Below are 21,279 nucleotides of genomic sequence, written 5' to 3' on the forward strand. Positions count from 1 at the left end.
CACACAGAGGACCACACGAATCCACAATCACAGTTTCATTCTGTGAAAAGTAGCGAATGATTGCTGTTGTGGCACTAAATATAAGTTGTTGCACACACAAATTCGCATTCGCTTCAGTGCTGTCGGCCCGCCGCTGATCTGATATTTACATTATTCGTCACAAGTTTAGCGTAGTTGGAGGAAAAAAGTGCGACCATTCGTCAGCCGTTTTCTGGTGTAAATAAATACTACGCTCGGTTCTGCTTGCGAAACAGCAGAGATAACGGATCGATTTGGTTTCTATGATTGGTGGCTGCGAATTTTGATTGGGATTTGATTTTCTTTTTTCGATGAAGCATACGCTTTGTTGACGTGTATGTTGAGACTGATCGTCATCTCACAAGTGGATTTGATTTAGTTCAGTATACAGGAAATTGTTCCCAAAACAAGAAGATTGTGGGGTGTTCATCGAAAGCAATAATTAAATTTGCTTTTCTGGGAAGGTGATAAGGTTTCCTATCTAAATAGTTGATCTATAATCTGGTAACTGTGTACACACATCTGCTGCGAATAGTGAAGAAAGTGGCACGGAGCTGTCAACAACACAGTGGAATAGTGGAACCGTGATGATTACTTTATTGGGAGTGAATTTCTAGCGATATTATTTAGGTTATAAAAAGCGCCGCGATGGGAGTGTGTTTATGCAAGGATAAAGTCGAGGAAGGATACTTGAATGAGAACAGTCGTGATTCATACACGCCTAGTGGAAACGACGGCGCTGGCGATGGCACTCATGGTGGTGGGCGAGGAGGATTTACGGGAGGGTACGGAGGACGGTCTTGTGCCAGAACTGATTTCCAGAAGGTTTCACTTTCGGACACGGTCGACGAGCTTGTGAAGGAAACGCTGGAGATTATTGGATCCATTGTGGACAAGTAAGTGGAGGGCATCAAATGTTGCTGGTGTGATGCAAAGGCTATGTATTTTTATGTTATCTCCAGTATGGAGATATCACTTCATGTTTTAACACCAATTTGTCGAGATTGTATACAATGAAAACAAGGTAAAACTTTTAGTCAAACAAAGAAAAGATTCCTCTCTTGAATGAACTTGAAGACAATGAAAGAATGGTTCCACATAACGGCAAACGATCGGCAGATGGAATAAACAAGTTGTGAGATATTATACTTCCGGCAATCAACAGAAAAAAATGTTCAGCCTGAATTTTATGATAATTTATAGGTTGAGCTAAAACTTAAACTATTATATTTGCATTTCCTTTTTTCCATATCATATTTTTTCATATAATACTAGCTGACCCGGCAAACTTCGTCCCGCCCAAAATTTATTTTTCGTTATCACGTTCACGTTTTCTTACTAAGCGCACGTTCATGGGTCCAATCGCAGAAATGTTCATTGATTGATCTTCTAATCTACCCTCTGAAATAACCTCCTACTATGAATTTCCCAGTACTGCTACCAAAACTCTTTTTTATAATATCAAATTATTTTCAGACACAATTCTCGAAGATATTTCAACCACATGCAAATAACATGTTTCTCCGTTACATGGAATAAATGTTTGATACAGAATACATGATAGAATAAAGACAGTCCTAAATCAGACAATTCCTTTCTCGTGTTCTGCTATTATCAACACATTCGGTGATAAATTTTTTTATAGGAAGAAGAAGAAAAAGGAGCGCGTTTTATCACATTAAAATACATTTCCAATTTCAAACAAAAATCAATTTGGTTAGCGCAATCATCAAATGGACTAACAACGTTTGTCACTATGTAATTGTAGAACATATGCGAATTTGAATTCTCCTAATTTTCCCATTTTCGTTCAGAGTTTTTCGAAAATTTTCGATTGTCATATTTGGTGGGATATGTTTGGTTGAAATATGTGTATTATTTTTACTGGGCTCCCTCTCCATTTCAGAGGAGAGAGGGGTGTCATACCATCATAGAAACATTTCTCGTATCCAAAACCCCTCACATCCCAAATTTGACTCCATCTGCTTGATTAGCTCTCGAGTAATGTAGAAGTTTGTGTTTCATTTGTATGGCAGCCCCCTTGCCTTTAGAGAGCGGGAATGGTTGTCAAACCACCATATAAACAATTATTGCCCTCATCGCAAAATCGCAAAAGGCAAACACTAATCAAAACACGAAAAGATGGGCAAAGTCGGGGACGTAACCAGAGGGACGTAGGACTACACCAAAGATTGCCTAAAATATAAATATTGTTTTATTTTCATTTGTTCGAATTTAGGTCAAGTTATTCCACTTCAGAAAAATAAACTCTAAATACGTAATTCATTGTTCGGCTTCGTATTCATATTTATATACAGTGCAGATGTAATGTAGACAAACTAAATGCGCAAACCATTTTCAAAGTAGTGAAGTAATAAAACTTCCGAATTAACTCTCAGCCTCAACATTAGCATGTTGATTGTTTGGTGCCTAGAGTAAACCTGAAACATTGAATATCAAATTAGTTTTTCAGTATGGTTACAGCAAAACTTCATCTCAAATGCTCTCAAAAACACCATTCCCAAATAAATAATTCACAAATTTGTCTATGCACCACCTTCCGTTGAACGGCAGCAGTAATCCGAACCGAACCGGTTATGTTTTGGCAGCGTATTGATAGCAACCGCAGCGAAACGAATATTCACCTTTTGTTTTCAATCGAAGAAAACAGCTCTCGCCGCTGGAAAATGTCTTTTTCGCGTCCATCTTAACTTGACATCTTGACTGACATTTTTTACTTGACTTGACTCGGAAACAATGAAAGAATTCGCGAAAACTGAATGAACAATCGGAAAAAGTCACAAATGAGCCCAAAACATCCATAAATTCACACAAGATCTCCACCGGCAAACAAATCATAATAATAAGTTTGCTTATTATTTCGGATATTCTTTTAGAAATCATCGAAATAATTCTTTAGGACAGCTATATCGAAATTTTCAGAAGTAAAAAAAAACTCTGAGTTTGAGTGGGCCGATGCTGCTGGAAACCACGATGTGGGCTGACCTGGTACATCTTTCATTATTTCCTATGATCAGTGTTCAAATTTTCGTTTTACCCCCCATATATTCCTGTTAAACGTAGTCCTACGTCAAAAATCAAATCTGGGGTAAAAACGCACAAATGTACTCACAAACAAAGATTCACGTCAAGTTTGAACACTTTTCTCATGAATGAACGACAACAACTTGCTTATTGGAATTGTCCGATTTGAATTTTCTTGACGAGAAAGCGTAAAAAAATAAGAAGAAAACAAACTATCTGTCATTCTGCTGGCTTCTCTCTCTCAGGTGTAAATAACTCAATTTTGAAAAAATGGCGCCTGGTTCGTTTTGGCAGAACCGCGGCCATATATGTTTCAATTCATCACAAATAGGTTATTTTCGAAAAATCATGAAGTTTCATATGGCGCGTTTTGTATTGCTTTGGATTCTGCACTAAACTTGTTTCCGCCATATCTCCGGAATCCGTGGATCGATATCGATAAAACTTTGAAAGATTTTCAAATGAAACAAAATGGGGTTTCAAATGAAATTTCTCGCGTCTAATTCGGTTCGACCGATTCCGAGAAAATTGAGCCGCAACATTGGTTGTCTGGTTAAGAGATACAGTTGTCTTTCATGGTGTTTTTTTGTAAAATTGATTTCTTCACTTGTAACAAAAAAATAACTATCTGATTACTATTTCATCCTGTAAAGAATCCGCACAGTGTGGATTGATACGTTTAGCTTTTATTAATATCGTTTTGACGTTTTTTAAAATGGAAACGAAAATGCGGTTCAGAAAAAGATAATTTTTTATGCAATTTCATAAGCGATTCGATGAGAACCACTGACGAAAAGAACCTACAAGTGATTATTATACGTGCCATATAGGAAAGTTTCAAATTTAATTGAAAAATACTTTCAAAAATTTCAGTTTGTTTTCATTAGTGCGTTTGATCAATTTCACCCCGGTGATCAATTTGTCCCCGGATGACGGTAATCGGTCGGTTCAAGGTCCGGAAAATACGGCGGGTGCTGAAGGATCTCCCATTCGAGCTCTTGGAGTGCGACTATGACGACTTGTGCAACATGAGGCCTGGCGTTGTCGTGAAGATAAATGGTTTGTCGATCAGGTCTTTTCAGTCGAATAGTATCATTCACGTATCGTTTTATGATTGCAATTCATTTTCTCCTTTACTTTTGAAGGAATTTGAGACGTTGCGCAATACTTTTTGAATGGCACCCTGTGTTTACTCGAAAATTGCAAGGATTTCGTTATCGCATTCGACGAAACGTTAAATAAGATTTCTCAAGAGCAACAGATGGATGTTTGCTTCCGTTACTGAAAAGAAGGGCATGGTGGAATCCAGGTACATTGACTCAGCTTTGCTAAGCACAACACGTGCACTGCCGTAATCTTGCAAAGTGACGCAAGCGCCAGAGGTAAGAATTTTCAGTACGAGACTTTTTGTAGAATTGCATGTATAATCAGCTTACGCGTACATTACGAAAATCTGATCTGTACAAATTGTGTACACATGTTGGAAAAACATTGCCATCGACTTAATTTTTTTTAAACAAAGCCGTTTTATTTAAGCTATGTTACCAACGCCAGTTTGTTGTGGAAACAGCAAATTTGAATCGCTGTTTCCACAACCGATTGGCGTTCATCCTTCAAAGTAAGTGAGAATCTGTTTCCAATTATTTTCTCCAAAATACTGCTGTTGAGCGGAGCATAAGAAAGCATCAGGGAGAAAAGTTCTACACATTTTTCGATTTTGTAACATGCGTTGAACAGGCTAACATAGTTGAGAACCCGATTGTAATAATAATGGACAGCACCATTTTGACGTAGGACTACGTCTTTCATTTCTATGCCGGGGTGTAAAATCAAAATTTCGAAAACGAAAGCATTACGCCGGAGACCGAGATTTTGAGCGTTAATAGCTCTTAAACAACTGAACGAAATGGTATGATAAACACTTCATTCGAAAGATAAAATGTCTACGCGTTCTATTCTTGTTACTTTTTTGATCCAAAAACTTGTTTCAATAGCCTTAAAATTGCTTTCAAAACAGGTTATTGAAATCAACAATCGGTATATAAGCGAGCGCCGCTCGTAAACCCACTCAGTTATAATTGAACAGCGATTGGAGCATGTTGTCGCTGTTGTGGTGAAGCTAACTTCGTTTATCATGAAAGCGCTGATGAACGGTGTACCAAGAGCCTGTTTGTGCACCTTAGGCCAGAAGGGAATCCATCAGGAGGAGAGCGATGCCACGGTTCCGCTTGAAACATCGGAGCAGCCGCCACACACACACATACACGCGCGGAACTCTCGTTGCTATCATCATTGCTGAAAAATAATCTACCAGTTCCCCTTGGAATTGAAAAATACATTCATGCGAAAGAGTTTATTTTAATGTTTTCTATCCATACAACACTGCAACCAAATACAGTTGGTTTTGTGATTTTTCCATCAATCGCAATTAACAGGAAAGCTTCTGAATATTATGTTTCCCCATCAGTAGAAAATTTTCGTATCCAATATTGGATGCATAACATGAAAAACGGAAAATGTTTCACATCGCGAAAATCAAGTCATTTTCGAGCGATTATTTGCTTTCTACTCATATAATGCTGCGACCAAATACATTTCGTTTTGGATTTTTCAATCAAGTGCGATCAAAGTAAGACCACGTCTTTCGGCAATTTATTAGAGGTGCAATGAATCTTTAGGAATTCCCGCTGTACGCGCACTGGCAAACGATGTTTACTCGACAATTTCTCAAACGAGAAATGGGTGTTGTGAGAAAGGATTAGCGAACGCAAAAACGACAAAAGGGAAAAAGAGATGTTTGGAGGTTCAAGGAAGTTGGCAGAAAGCTTCTTCATTTTATCTTTCGAATAATATAATTCATACCACTTCATTTTGCCAGAAAGAGATTATTAATGCTCAAAGGAGGAATCGAATCCTCCGAGGAAATTACCCAGCGCAAATTAGAGTCGACTATCGATTACGGCATTAGTACACAAATAATTTTATAATGCAGTTTCATCAAAGTGATTTCTTCGATATGGGGAAATATTCACTACATCATGTCATGTATTTCATATTCTTCACTATCAAATCCATATCCATGGCACTTATCGGTATCGAATTATCATCGACACCACGATTTTAGCTAAATGCTCCTTTCAGATGGGCCTGTAAAAAACTTTTCTGAACTCTAATCCATCAAATTTGGAGCCCTGAAAAGGGCCGTTGAATATATGCTAAGCTAATATAGCACGCTCTCCTTGGATTCGACGGGCCAGCTGAATGTCCTTGGGCATGATGTGACGCATTTTGCGTGGATAGCACATAAATTGGTATCTTCGAATAGGCCTCCTGCAGCGTCATAACCGCGGAACTTTGGAAGCGCAAGTCGGTTTTGAAGTCCGGAGCAATTCCACGAACCAAATCCTGCAAAGGTAGCTTGCGGATCAGCAATTCGGCCGACTTCTGATAGCGACGAATTTCACGCAAAGCTCCCGGTCGATAGCGATGTGGCTTCTTCACCTATCCTGCGGCTGCTGCGCTTATCCGAGCTGCTTTCGTGGTGCCTTACCACCGAAAGACTAACGAGCTGTCTGCTCGGTCCCAAACAAACGAGTCCTCACGGTGCGAGAGTAGAGTAAGAAATCAACAAAAGCAAAGGAAGCCTGATATTAAAGGGTGTGTCACATCAAATTGCATCACGGAAAAAACGCTGTAGAAATTCGCCCAGTAGACCGATCCTTTTGAAAATTTTAGACAGTAAAATAAAAACTATTAAACAACTTTTGGCATTTTCTTTTTATTCATACTTTGAGCCCAAGCCCGTTTGCTCGCACCTTCCTCTTTACCCCGTCCATAAGGTTCTGTACAACGTCAGGTTGTAGTTTTTTTTTTGAACAGAAATCCATTTTCTCTTGAAGTCCGCCTCCGATTTGACAACTTTTGGGTTCTTCCGGAGGGCCTGCTTCATAATTGCCCAATATTTCTCTATTGGGCGAAGCTCCGGCGCGTTGGGCGGGTTCATTTCCTTTGGCACGAAGGTTATCCCGTTGGCTTCGTACCACTCCAACACGTCCTTTGAATAGTGGCACGAAGCGAGATCCGGCCAGAAGATGGTCGGGCCCTCGTGCTGCTTCAATAGTGGTAGTAAGCGCTTCTGTAGGCACTCCTTAAGGTAAACCTGCCCGTTTACCGTGCCGGTCATCACGAAGGGGGCACTCCGCTTTCCGCAAGAGGAGATCGCTTGCCACACCATGTACTTTTTGGCAAACTTGGATAGTTTCTGCTTGCGAATCTCCTCCGGAACGCTAAATTTGTCCTCTGCAGAGAAGAACAACAGGCCCGGCAGCTGACGAAAGTCCACTTTGACGTAGGTTTCGTCGTCCATTACCAGGCAATGCGGCTTCGTCAGCATTTCGGTGTACAGCTTCCGGGCTCGCGTCTTCCCCACCATGTTTTGCCTTTCGTCGCGGTTAGGAGCCTTCTGAACCTTGTATGTACGCAGGCCCTCCCGCTGCTTGGTCCGCTGGACGAATGAACTTGACAAATTCAGCTTATTGGCGACATCGCGGCCTGAACTTCTCGGATCACGTCTAAACTGCTTAACTACGCGCTTGAGATCTTTTACACTGACGGAGCATCCATTTTTGCCGTTCTTCACCTTCCAGTCGATGGTTAGGTTCTCGAAGTATCGTTTTAGTACTCTGCTGACCGTGGATTGGACGATTCCCAGCATCTTACCGATGTCCCGATGTGACAACTCCGGATTCTCGAAATGAGTGCACAGGATTAATTCACGACGCTCTTTTTCGTTCGACGACATTTTTCCAAATTTACGAAAAATTGACAGTGAAGCATGGCCAACGTGATCTATACACTCTTATCTGATTATAAGCGAAAGCAGAAGATATAATTCCTAAAAATTACATTTCTACAGCGTTTTTTCCGTGATGCAATTTTATGTGACACACCCTTTATAAGCCATAAAAGTATAGAATGTAAGCCCAATGACAATGACAAGTCATGACTGGACTGGAAACTTGTAGAATAAGTTCAGCAAACGCTGTTTCGCCAAGTTGGGAAGATTCTTAATCAAGTTGAATTTAATCTTGTCTGACCCCGGAGCTGAATTGTTACACGAGAGAAGGGTAAATGAGAATTCTACCATCGAAAAAATCGTATAATCGCTTTGAAGAAGAATGCGTACGACGTTTTGTGCAGGAACGGAATCGGGACAAACCTTCCTTGCAGAATTTAAAAATGCAAACGGTCAGAGTATTGGTCACTTTCATGTGTATGGTTCTAGTCACGCATTCCCCTAGCCGTATTTCAAAGAGTGTTCTTAGCGGTCTCCCTTGGCAAATTATTGACGAACTTCCACCAATATCTTCGCTTTTTGCTTTAATCAAACCTGTTAATTTGATTTCTAGAGCTTGGTTCTTTCGAAACCATTTCAATAATCCAGTTTTCCGGACTTTTTTGTGAAGCGGATGATCTTTCAAGGTATACCTTTGAGCACTCCTTGTCCCACCAAAGTGATAGAGGACGACGTCGGAAAGTGGTAACAGGTATGCTAGGGTGGCAATGGATGTATGGGATAAATTTCATTATCGAATTTCAAAAACTGACCATGTACATTTTGTTTATTGGCCCAAAAAAATTATCTGTTTCAGCTCAATCGGACATGATTTGTGCTCAAAGCCTTAAAACTCTCAAAGTTTTGACTGTTTCATCTTCGAAAATCTTCCAAGGGTGGTGGTAAAGGAAATTTGGAAAATCGAAATTTTTTTTCGATGCCAAATAACTTTAAAATGCTCAAACGTCGAGATCTGGTGTCCGAAAATCGACGTTTTGGGACTTAGCCTGAGAGGCAATGAAGGTATGGAAAAAAAATAATTATCGAATTTAAAGAGCCGACCATGTACATTTTGTTTGTTGGTCCAAAATAATGACCTGTGTAAAATTCAGCAGGACATGATTCAGGGTGCCTCAAAGTACTCAAAGTTTTGATTTTTTGGCCACTCAGGCTAGGTTCCAAAAAGTCGATTTTCGGCCAAATTTATTTTTTTAGAGATAACACCAGATAAACAAAATGTACATGGTCGGTTTTTGAAGTTTGACATGACCATTTTCGCTGCCACCCTAAAGTATACGTTTCTTTTGAGCTTGAAATGCGCTGTCGTAAATCAATGCTGATATAAAGTAATACTCTTCGATGGGGAGGAAGTTTATGCATCGGAACGATTGCTTCAGATATTAGTTCCGCAAATTTTCTTAAGTCAGTATTTTTTGTGAGGTCATACGCGATATCGACTGACTCACGAGAACTTGATTCATTGTTGATGGTTGAAGTTATTGGTTTGTAATCACTACCGTGGGGAAATAGGATTCCACGTGCAATCCAGGATTAACGAAGAAAGATACGTCTAGCATGCTTGACCGTGCAGGGTGGTTGGCTATCCTAGTTGATTCCCCAGTATTAAAAATTGTCATTTGGAAGTGGTCGCAATTCTGTCTAGGCCGTCATCGATGGGAGAGTGACTCTATAGAAGCAGTGACATTTTTTTCAATAATAGTACGCTACCAAACGAGTCATTCAATCGTGGCGAATAATGTTGAAACCGTGGAAAGTTAGCTTTTCATCTGAAGAAAGCCATGTTTCACAAAGGGAAAATTCATCACAGTGAGAACTGTGAATTAAAAATTTAACTTGGTCTTGTTTAGGGGTGATGCTTCTGCAATTTCACTGTATGACAGCGGTCAAATTCTTGATGTTTTGCATTGAATCAGGCATCGAGGCAAATTAACGCTGCTAAAAACACATTTGCAAACATAAAACTTTCAAGAAAGTCATTAATATTCAAAGCATTCAAAATGTTGTCCATCAGGTCAGAAAGCGCAAACAGGCCAAGACTGTTACCTCGATCGCGAAATTGGAACAGACGTGTTGGGTGTTGTTCCGGGAGATGCCGAAGCCCCCCAATAGTTGGTAGAAGATCGCGTAAACTAGGAGGTACTTGCTTCGATCTATTCTCAGCACGTTCGGTTGAAAGTTTCTCTCCCACATGGGAAAATTCGGACTTATTTCTGGGGAGTGATGGAACAGAAATGTCTGGCATCTATGTTTTGAAGCATTTGATCGTCTCGCAACTAGAACCTTAGAAGATATCATTTGTATACAAATACCAGTTTTACGTTTCATGTTATTCATGCATCTCCGGCAAACTTTTTTTCTCGCTATACGGCAGCAAAATTATAGGTGTTTGTGTGAAATGCCGAAGGCTAACGAGAGTATATCTTTTTTCAACTCAACCTGTCTCATCAATCGTGATTGTGGACATTATCTTTATATGCGAAATACAGCTTCAAAAGGGGGAAAACAATATGGAAAAATATCCAACATATATTAATTCGGTTGAAAATAGTTAAACACAAATCACTATTTCTGCTCAAGATCAAATAGAAATTCTACTTTTTTTTCTCTAAAATATCAATGAAATTTCTGCTCATTCATTCATTTCACCACTCAGAACAACGCACTCCATCGATCGAAGCCAAACCATATTATGCACACGCCATTCCTTGAGCAATCCTTGAAGCCTTCGCGAATTCCGGTTCCAGTAGAGGGGTTCGCTCGCTCGTGATTACACAATATGAGCACGGTCGCTTTGCCCGAAAAAGGGAGAATGAAGTGACCAATCGCGTTAATTGCTTCCCAGCACGAGCTGTGATTTCTGTTTTCTGTCCCCAAGCTCCTCCACTCCGCGAGCACGGGAGTCTCGGGGGTAGGTCGTGTCGAATAGTTTACTCGTGGTGCCAATTTAACCCCCAAACTTATCGCCCAGTACACACAACAACAACAACGTGGAACGCACCGGCCGAGATCGAATCGATTACATTATTATTCTTACTGTACGTGAACTACGTGACCGCGGCGGTGGATTTGTTGTGTTCTGTTGAGTTCACATGACGAACGGAAAAGTGTTGGATAAAATAAATGAATTTTGGAGAAGATAACTAGTCGGCGGACAGCTTTGCAGTGGGTTTGCCTGTATAATCAAGGAGAAAGGGGAGAACCGCGAATCGGATTAGTCACTTGATCGATGTTCTGGCTGATAAAATATATATGATTGCTTAATGGGGTACATTGATGAGTAATTTGGGAAATTTTCCTGTCATTTCAGCGATGAGTTGATTTTCAGCGATGAGTCACATAACGCTGTGAATTTGAGGCAAATGTAAAGCGTAGAATTCACAATGCAAAAATGAATTGAAGATCATGAAAATCATGTTGTCGGAGAGCTTTTACGATAATCTGAAAGAATCGGATATTGGCAGTAATCCTATTCCTTTCTGTGTTCTCTGTAAGGGTGGGTTTAGACTAGTGATATATTCATGTGAAGTAATATGATGAGATTTATAGAAATCGCATCAACCGTTCACACTAGCGTGAACTTCTATAATGAATATATTCATATTTTCGGTGAATTTATTCACCTGAAGTAGAACTGCATCCAACTTTAGTGATTTCTCACCAGTGAGAAATTCACAAGCGTTTACATATGCTGATTTTATTCAAGTTATATATACCTCGAATAGGTGTATCATATTTATTCTCACCCGTTTATAAATCCATCTATAGCTATAGATCTCCCTAGTGTAAACCCGCCATAAGGATAACAAGTGTCAGAAACACTAGCATCGTCGGTAGAACTCGTCTCAGCTTAGAACTACTGTAAAGGGTGTGTCACATCAAATTGCATCACGGAAGAAACGCTGTAGAAATTTAATTTTTAGGAATTATATCTTCAGCTTTGGTTTTATAATCAGATAAGAGTGTATAGATCACGTTGGCCATGCTTCACTGTCAATTTTTCGTAAATTTGGAAAAATGTCGTCGAACGAAAAAGAGCGTCGTGAATTAATCTTGTACACTCATTTCGAGAATCCGGAGTTGTCACATCGGGACATCGGTAAGATGCTGGGAATCGTCCAATCCACGGTCAGCAGAGTACTAAAACGATACTTCGAGAACCTAACCATCGACCGGAAGGTGAAGAACGGTAAAAATGGATGCTCCGTCAGTGGAAAAGATCACAACCGCGTAGTTAAGCAGTTTAGACGTGATCCGAGAAGTTCGGTCCGGGATGTCACCAATAAGCTGAATTTGTCAAGTTCATTCGTCCAGAGGACCAAGCAGCGGGAGGGCCTGCGTACATACAAGGTTCAGAAGGCTCCTAACCGCGACGAAAGGCAAAACATGGTGGGGAAGACGCGAGCCCGGAAGCTGTACACCGAAATGCTGACGAAGCCGCATTGCCTGGTAATGGACGACGAAACCTACGTCAAAGCGGACTTTCGTCAGCTGCCGGGCCTGTTGTTCTTCTCCGCAGAGGACAAATTCAGCGTTCCGGAGGAGATTCGCAAGCAGAAACTATCCAAGTTTGCCAAAAAGTACATGGTGTGGCAAGCGATCTGCTCTTGCGGAAAGCGGAGCGCCCCCTTCGTGATGACCGGCACAGTAAACGGGCAGGTTTACCTTAAGGAGTGCCTACAGAAGCGCTTACTACCACTATTGAAGCAGCACGAGGGCCCAACCATCTTCTAGCCGGATCTCGCTTCGTGCCACTATTCAAAGGACGTGTTGGAGTGGTACGAAGCCAACGGGGTCACCTTCGTGCCAAAGGAAATGGACCCGCCCAACGCGCCGGAGCTTCGCCCAATAGAGAAATATTGGGCGATTATGAAGCAGGCCCTCCGGAAGAACCCAAAAGTTGTCAAATCGGAGGCGGACTTCAAGAGAAAATGCATTTCTGTTAAAAAAAAAACTACAACCTGACGTTGTACAGAACCTTATGGACGGGGTAAAGAGGAAGGTGCGAGCATACGGGCTTGGGCTCGAAGTATGATTAAAAAGAAAATGCCAAAAGTTGTTTAATAGTTTTTATTTTACTGTCTAAAATTTTCAAAAGGATCGGTCTACTGGGCGAATTTCTACAGCGTTTTTTCCGTGATGCAATTTGATGTGACACACCCTTTATTATATGTAGTTACTAATTAGATCTGCAACACAAAACTTTGGTTTATTAGTGCTACAAAAGGGGTGTTCTCAATTGATGACCGTTCTATAGTTAAGAAGCTTTAACTATTTTGAGTGTTAGGGTCGGGTTAACTCTCCGAGTAAATATCTAGTTTACCCGGGCAACTTCGGGATGTTCTTTTATTTTTCTTCGCAGGATCCTAAATACTAGATGTATAATTCTTCGGCGAACGGGAACAGACGGGAATTGCGAAAAATAAGCTTTTTCACAACACAGCAGAAAATCACGAGAAAAATCCTTAACGCACACGATATTTGCACACGTAGTTTTGCGGGAAACGGGAAATTCTCAAAAGAAAACTCGAGAACTATCAAACGTAACTTTGTGTTAAAAAACGATGTATTTCTATTGGGAACTATAAATCGAATAAACCTAGCGAGCTACGAGCAAACAATAGATATTAGAGAAGGGATCCATAGAAAATCGGATGAAACACTATAAATGCTTTCTTATAGCTACAGAGACAGTTCGTTTTGAGTTCTGTCAATGAGTAGAGTAAATCGTTGAACGCATAACTTTTATTATTATTACGTACTACGTGAGACACCGAGTTAAAAATTAAACAAAAAACAGAAGTGGGTTATATCTATGATGTAGCCATAAGGCAGACGTAGGAGTACCGCTAGGATTACCAAATTGTTTAAAGTTGCATCTGAAGCAATTTTCAATGAATGAACAAATGAATATTTTGAAAGAACACGGAAAGTTTTTCTTGATAGTGTGTGAGTGGATGAGTAAAAGTATGGAATCATTTATACAGGGATACAAATGAAATTCAACTCATTTGAGCTTGTTGGTGGTCCTGAAAAGAGCCTCGGTTCGGTTCGGCCTTGATTTTGCGTCCATATTCGGGAACACATTCCGATCTTCACAAATGCAAGCATCGTCAATAAGTTAGATTGTTATGATTTCAATAGCTTGCTTTCAAAGCAATTTTTGAGCACTATGGACCAGGTGCGTGTCGCGTGCGATTCTTTTGAGAAACGTCTCATGCTCTTCATACTGCACAAATGGGGAGGGGAGTTGTGCTGCTGTCTTAAAGGTTCTCAATAAACATTACCTCAATAAAAATTGACACAGAAAAAATATCTTCTATTTTCATTTTTAACACATTTTTAAAGTGTATTCGAACTTATTAAACACCCTTGAGAAGAAGAATTACATACTGACAATAAGAACACAAATCTCGTTTTCATGTATCAACCATCTTCAATTTAAACTATAAAACCACGCAAATCCTTCGACCCTTCACAGGACCACCATCCACTTTAAGATTTGAATATCATTAATTTAACTTTAATGCAATACGTCACTTATACAAACATGGGTAGAATAATACCAACTTAATGAAAATTAAAAATGTTCAGCGGGAAGATTTACAATTTGAAATTCCCGCTATATACTTGACAGAATATACGACTCATAAGCTGGTGCATGTTTCTTTCAATCTAGATTTTCGCTGCTCGAAATTCCCACAAATTTTCATCTGACTGATGTTTTCGATGACGTTTACTTCGATATTTAACTTTCGCCTTACTAATGTCCTTATGTTTATATTAGGCTGTTAAAAAAGTCCTGCGGTATTTCCGCGAGGTGTCGTTGTAAGCGCGTAGTTCTAGTTGTATTTATTGTATCGAGTCATACTATAGCTTGTTGGAAAGGTATTATAATATAGTCCTTGACAGTGTTTTGTTTGGTTAAGTCGTTCGTGAGTTACAGTGTCGCAAATATGGAGCAAAATAAAGAGAAAATCCGACATATTTTACAGTATTACTATGACAAAGGCAAAAATGCATCTCAAGCTGCCAATAAAATTTGTGCAGTTTATGGACCCGATACAGTTTCCATTTCCACCGCACAACGATGGTTTCAACGTTTTCGTTCTGGTGTAGAGGTCGTCGAAGATGCGCCACGCTCCGGAAGGCCTGTCGTCGAAAATTGCGACAAAATCGCTGAATTAGCCGAGAAAGACCGGCATAGTAGCAGCCGTAGCATCGGCCAAGAGCTGGGGATAAGTCATCAAACCGTTATTAACCATTTGAAGAAGCTTGGATTCACAAAGAAGCTCGATGTATGGGTGCCACACACGTTGACGCAAAAAACATCCTTGACCGTATCGACGCATGTGAATCGCTGCTGAATCGCAACAAAATCGACCCGTTTCTGAAGTGGATGGTGACTGGCGATGAAAAGTGGGTCACTTACGACAACGTGAAGCGCAAACGGTCGTGGTCGAAGCCCGCTGAAGCGGCTCAGACGGTGGCCAATCCCTCATTAACGGCCAGGAAGGTTCTGCTGTGTGTTTGGTGGGATTGTCAAGGAATAATCTATTATGAGCTGCTTCCCTATGGCCAAACGCTCAATTCGGACCAGTACTGCCAACAACTGGACCGCTTGAAGGTAGCACTCATGAAGAAGAGGCCATCTTTGATAAACACAGGCCGCATTGTCTTCCATCAGGACAACGCCAGGCCACACACTTCTTTGGTGACGCGCCAGAATCTCCGGGAGCTCGGATGGGAGGTTCTTTTGCATCCGCCGTATAGTCCGGACCTTGCACCAAGTGACTACCACCTGTTTCTGTCCATGGCGAACGAGCTAGGTAGTCAGAAGTTAGCCACAAAAGAGGCCTGTGAAAATTGGCTATCTGAGTTTCTTGCCAATAAGGAAGCGAGCTTCTATAACAGGGGTATTATGAAGTTGGCATCTCGTTGGGAACAAGTCATCGAACAAAACGGCGCATATTTGACTTAAAACAGATGATTGTAACTAATTTTATGAACAAATGAAAATTCAAAAAAAATACCGCAGGACTTTTTTGACAGCCTAATATAATAACTAGCTGACCCGGTATACGGTGTTTTTCTTGGATTGGACGGATTACAGAATCCAATATTCGGGTAATTCGGATAATTCAGATTTCAGAAAATAGGAGAGTAGGTGCTCAGTAGACGGATCTAGAATTTCAAAGGATACCGATTTCCTCAGAGCGTATTTTATCGACTAACCAAAGTAAAAGTGTGCGTATGAGGATACTATAAAAACAATAAAAAACGAATGCAATCAATAATAACTAGAACAGAATTCAAATTTTCTACATATGTAGTACCAGGTGACCAGGTGATTGGCTTTAATTTGATATGTCGATCATCTGAATCGGCTTAGTAGTTCAAAAGTTATGAATTTTTGAAAAAAGCCATTTTTGGAAAAAAGAGGAAAAAGTTGATTTTTCGGACGACGCTAAAATGGATATGGCCACCCTAATGAAAAAACAAAAAAAACGAGTCAAACCTTTTCAATAAAGAACAAAACTGCCAATTTTCACGAAAATCTGAGATCGATTTGGCATGGAATGGTATGTAGAGCTAATTGTTCATTTAAAATTTGTTTATGTGTTTATTCCACTCGAAAATCCATAACCATTTATGGTTCACATGAATGGAACACTGGGTTCAATGTCGGCTATACTGAATTGTGTGGCAAGGTTGCCACATTTGCACAACTCGATTGGACTTGAGTCGAATGGATTACAGAATGCAAAATTGAGATCCGCTCGGGTAGTTCTGAATTCGGATTTCAGAATACGGGTTAGTAGTTGATCAGTAGACATATCTGGAATTTCTAAGGAAATCACACCATCGATTTCCTCAGAGCCTATCGATTTTGTCGACTAACCAAACTAAAAATGTGCTATTGAAGAAGAACATCGACAGAGTCGTTCGAATGTCAACGATGAATTCCAGATTAATGTTTTTTTTTCGATTCACAATTTCTCGCGTCACTGTGCAGTCACCTTCTATGATTCTAGCACCGCTTGAGCATTGAATCTATACAAGTGCTCTCCAGCAGGTGTTTTATATATTTTTTTCAATAATTCGTTGTGCTTATTCAAAAAAACTTTCTGCCCGTCAGCGATACGCCCGGCTTAAGACGAAGTGAGGTTACTTGCGAATGTATGGATGAAAGTTCGATGTAGCGGGCGTAGCGCCTTCTGTCACTTAACAACATAAATAAATTCGTTCTGTTTTAAGAACGAACAAGGGTTAAATTATTTGAATATAGTTTGTAAAAAAAATACTAAAATCACGATTAAAAATAGGGTAAAGAATATAGGATTTGTGATTATATGATTTGTTTGAAGCCAAATTTAAGAAAAAAAATCAGATTTTTTTTCTGAATAGGGCCACCTTATCCGGTATTAAATATATAGTAATCGGTATCACAACGGTATCGTATATAGTTTACAACCTGTTCTCATGCTTACCAAGTTCATTAAAATCGGTCGAGCCGTTTTGGAGAAGTTCGGTAACAAACACCGTGACACGAGAACGATGAACGATGAAATCAGTAAAATTCATCAAAAGATTTGGTTGCATACTATCATTTTCATTTGTATGTGAGTTTACCCTATGTTTGCTGTTTTTCAAAAAGTGGAAACAATTTCGAGTAATGATACAGCAACAGATGCAGCGCTGAAATCTGCCACATTGAAGAAATTACACTGGAAACCAAGGTCTCCACAAAAAAAAATCACAGGAGGGTTGTGTCCGAGACACGACCGCATAGTTGACGTAGGATTCCGTTAGGCTATCTGTTGATTTTGGATACGTTGGAAGAATTATATAGTTAAACTCTTTGATAATGATTTGGTGGCTCTGAAAAGGGCCGTTTTGTTTGATTGTTGGCAATTGTTTGCTCACTTCACCAGTGTTTACCGAGTAATGATGATAGAAGGATGGTAAACAGGCGTTGGATGGTGAGCACAAGATAAAAGATACCGAAGTGGAATGGGATACGATGAAAACCGCCCTCTGTGATACTAGACGAGATGTCTCCTAGGTTGTGTATGGATGAAATAAACAAAAAAAACTCCCCAATGTAATATAAGATAATGACCAATACCGAACACAATTATCAATTTTTCTCATCAGCAAAACATGTTACCTTAATATAGAGAAAACATATTTGAAATGGAAAAGGTAAATTTATTTTATAATTTGTACTTTCTCTGTGTTTATTTAACCCAATGCGGATTTTAATTGGACTAACAACAACTAATACTAAATGTAGAGCATATAAGAAATCACTTTTTCTAATATTGCTTCATTTTTCCAATTTTTCTCGCCGCATAAACTTTCCTTGGGTGAAAATGAACACAACAAAACAGACAGCTTAAACCAAACGACCTGTTCTCGAGCAGGAACACACCTTGGCTTTTATTTATGAAAATTGAAATAAATCGTTTCATATTTCAAGTCATTTTTAACACAACTGCTACCATATACAATTTTACACTTACACTTGTGCTAAATTTTTCACAATACACAATCGGTCATTGACATGAAATTTCACGAAGCAACCAACATTAAGGTTCCAAATTTAAATTTTATTTGCTAGAATTAATCGTATCACTCACCTTACTTGCAATATAAAAATGCCCCCGATTTGGAATTCCGATTTCCCCCGGGCAGCTTGGTTTTGATGTCTCTGTTAGGGAACACATTTCGGTAGGAACAAAAGCTCCCCCTACTTTTATGTATTTGCAATCCCGATTTCCCCCAGGCAGGTTGGTTTTGATGTCTCTGTTAGGGAACCGCCGCATGTATCGTCAATTTCGACCAATCAGAAGTGGGCATTTCCGTTAGGATAGGGGTTGAGACTTTTGAATTGTTCGATAGTTATTTTCATGACATATATTTTTTTTCAATATGAAAAATTGTTATGGAGTGCCAAAATCGAATGACTGAGCAATAAGCGTTTGAAATTGGACAATTTTCACCATGTGCTCGATTTTTGATTTTCAATTTGTACCCCAATATGTTCCCGAAAGACGTAATCCTACGTCAAAACAAAAATGTATGCTTTCGCACCACTATTATAAACACCACTCTAATTAAAACAAGCCAATCGAATTGAGCAAATTGCACTTGGACCTAATTTCGAACGAATCAAATCCAGAACAGCGGGGAAAGGGAACTTGCGAGAGTGAGGTTGACGTAAAATCGAAGCAAGTCTGAAAAATTCATCATCATGCTGGAGAACACGGAAGCCAAATCCCTTCCCGCAGCCAGCCAGTCAGCCAGACGGACGGTGTAATGGTCGGAATGCGCCAGGAGAATTGCTGATTGAGGGAAGAAAAACAAAAGGGAAATTTGAGTCAATGGCATTTTGTTTTCGAATGCAATGAATTCGTTGACGAGAACGTTTGTATAGTATTCGCTGGTCGTTATCATATTTTCGTGTTTTGCGATATCCACATTTTCTGGTAGTAAAATTAATCATCGCTGAGTCAGCGGATAGATTTCTGCTTTCCACGACTGGCGAGACATATGTGTGAGGGGTAAATGCTACACCAAGTGCTTTCCCGATGCTGTATCACCCCATCGATCAGACTGTTTGTGCCGGGTTAGAGCGATTGAATTATTCATTGACCATTTCCAATAACATAATCGCCACAGCAGCTGGCTAGCGATAATGTTTATTTGTAAACAACGAGTTCAGCCAAGAATTACTGAACTGCGAGTCACGAACTGATATGAGTCGTTAAAAATAGTCCTACTTGTCGCAGAAGCATTTGAACCTGGAAAACATTGGTTGATAACTAAATTTGCTTCCCTCGACAGAATACAGAATCAAACAAATACAAATAAAGGATGCTAGACTATCAGAGAAATTTCGCAATATATGACTTTGTTTCTATTCCTACAGTGAGCCTGAACCGCCCAACTCGATGGTCATGTTGCACGATATAACCGATAAGCCTTCAGGTTGGATCCAGCTGGTTAAATCCCTCATACGAGTCGTTCCTCTGGAACACCCAATGGGTCCGAGTGTTATCACGCTGCTACTAGACGACAGTCCACTGCCAACAAAGGATTCAGTTCTTGAGGTGAGTAGCCGCCTTCAAGAGAGTCGCATCTGTGTTGTTTTCCTATGCTCCTCGTCGCTTCCACCTTTCGCAACATACATACATATTCATAGGTATACACGATAGTATATATATTCATGCATATCAATTCACTAACAGTTGTAGTCGACGGAGTGTGAATTGGTCGATAATGACCTGCCACTGCCACTGGACGTCGTAAATCGGGCGACCTCGACAGTTAATCTGCCACGTGTTTGCTTCTTTTGTGCTGGAATGGGTAGCATGTATGATAATTGATGTTGAATACCTTTACTAGCTCTTTTTAACTTCTTGTTAAGCTCTCTTTTAACCAAATTCAGTTATACGTATACGTTCGACACTCTCGACACTTTTCGATTTTTACGAAACATTGCACTATGGCCTTTTTGCATATTTAAATGTCCAATTTTAGTTGAACTGTTTTTGGATTCCACCACCATAAAAATATTAATTGAAAAAGAAAGTGGATTATAGTGCAAATACTAAAACCACAACAAATCTCCATCTTTTCATTTATAGATTCAGAAATTCAAAAACATGTGAAATTCAAGCATTCAAAATCCAAGAATTAAACATTCAAAAATTTAAAAAACCAAAAATAGAAATTAAAAAATCAGAAACTTAAAAAATCGGAAGGTGTGATTCCTGAATTATACCCTGAAGGTATTTGGAGAGGTTCTCTCGGTTGCATTCTCGAGTTTCCCGCGGAAGACTCTCCGACGTCGCAATTAGATTACTAATCGCGACGGCGAGGGATGTCTTTGCGAGAGGCCTGGGGGAGTGACCGGGAGGGCTCCTCTGGAACCAATAGGATCGGCGAAAAAGCGTACACACGGTGAATAATATAATAAATGGCAGGGACGATTGTTACTAGAGAGGTTTTCTCGGTGACCTTCTGAGGTTTCCCAAAAATAAAAATATGCTCAGAGAAGGTGTGATGAATAACGGAACATATCGCTGGATCGGTTGACCTTGGAGGAGTTTTCTCGGTTACTTTCTCAGGTTTCCTACTATTTAATCTCCACCAACGCGATTGAATTTGATGAAAAGTACATGCGATGAATACTAGAATATATTAATATAATATATCATATAAAATGTATCAATTTTACAGGTTTTCCTTCTCAGGATACCTGAAGAAAATCTCTGCCGCGTGTTGTAACACATGAGATTTTCAGATTTTTGTTTTGTCGAGAGGTCAATTGTTCGCATTTTCATAATCACATCACT

The 21,279-nt window shown here is 39.8% G+C and overlaps 1 protein-coding gene across 2 annotated transcripts in view; it reads left to right on the forward strand.

The window, feature by feature from the left end:
• Nucleotides 1-21,279, forward strand: part of LOC129777949 (RING finger and SPRY domain-containing protein 1-like) — a 35,360-nt gene continuing 14,081 nt past the window's right edge. Inside the window, exons 1-2 of one of the 2 annotated variants that reach the window (XM_055784561.1) lie at nucleotides 1-914; nucleotides 19,851-20,031. In XM_055784561.1, the coding sequence (XP_055640536.1) occupies nucleotides 667-914; nucleotides 19,851-20,031 (429 nt within the window). In that variant the 5' untranslated portion in view covers nucleotides 1-666. Of the gene's footprint in view, nucleotides 915-4,185; nucleotides 4,446-19,850; nucleotides 20,032-21,279 lie in introns of those variants that run through there. The other variant, XM_055784562.1, reaches the window with a different exon arrangement.

Source organism: Toxorhynchites rutilus, chromosome 3, assembly GCF_029784135.1.
Source record: "Toxorhynchites rutilus septentrionalis strain SRP chromosome 3, ASM2978413v1, whole genome shotgun sequence".
Lineage (NCBI taxonomy): Eukaryota > Metazoa > Arthropoda > Insecta > Diptera > Culicidae > Toxorhynchites > Toxorhynchites rutilus.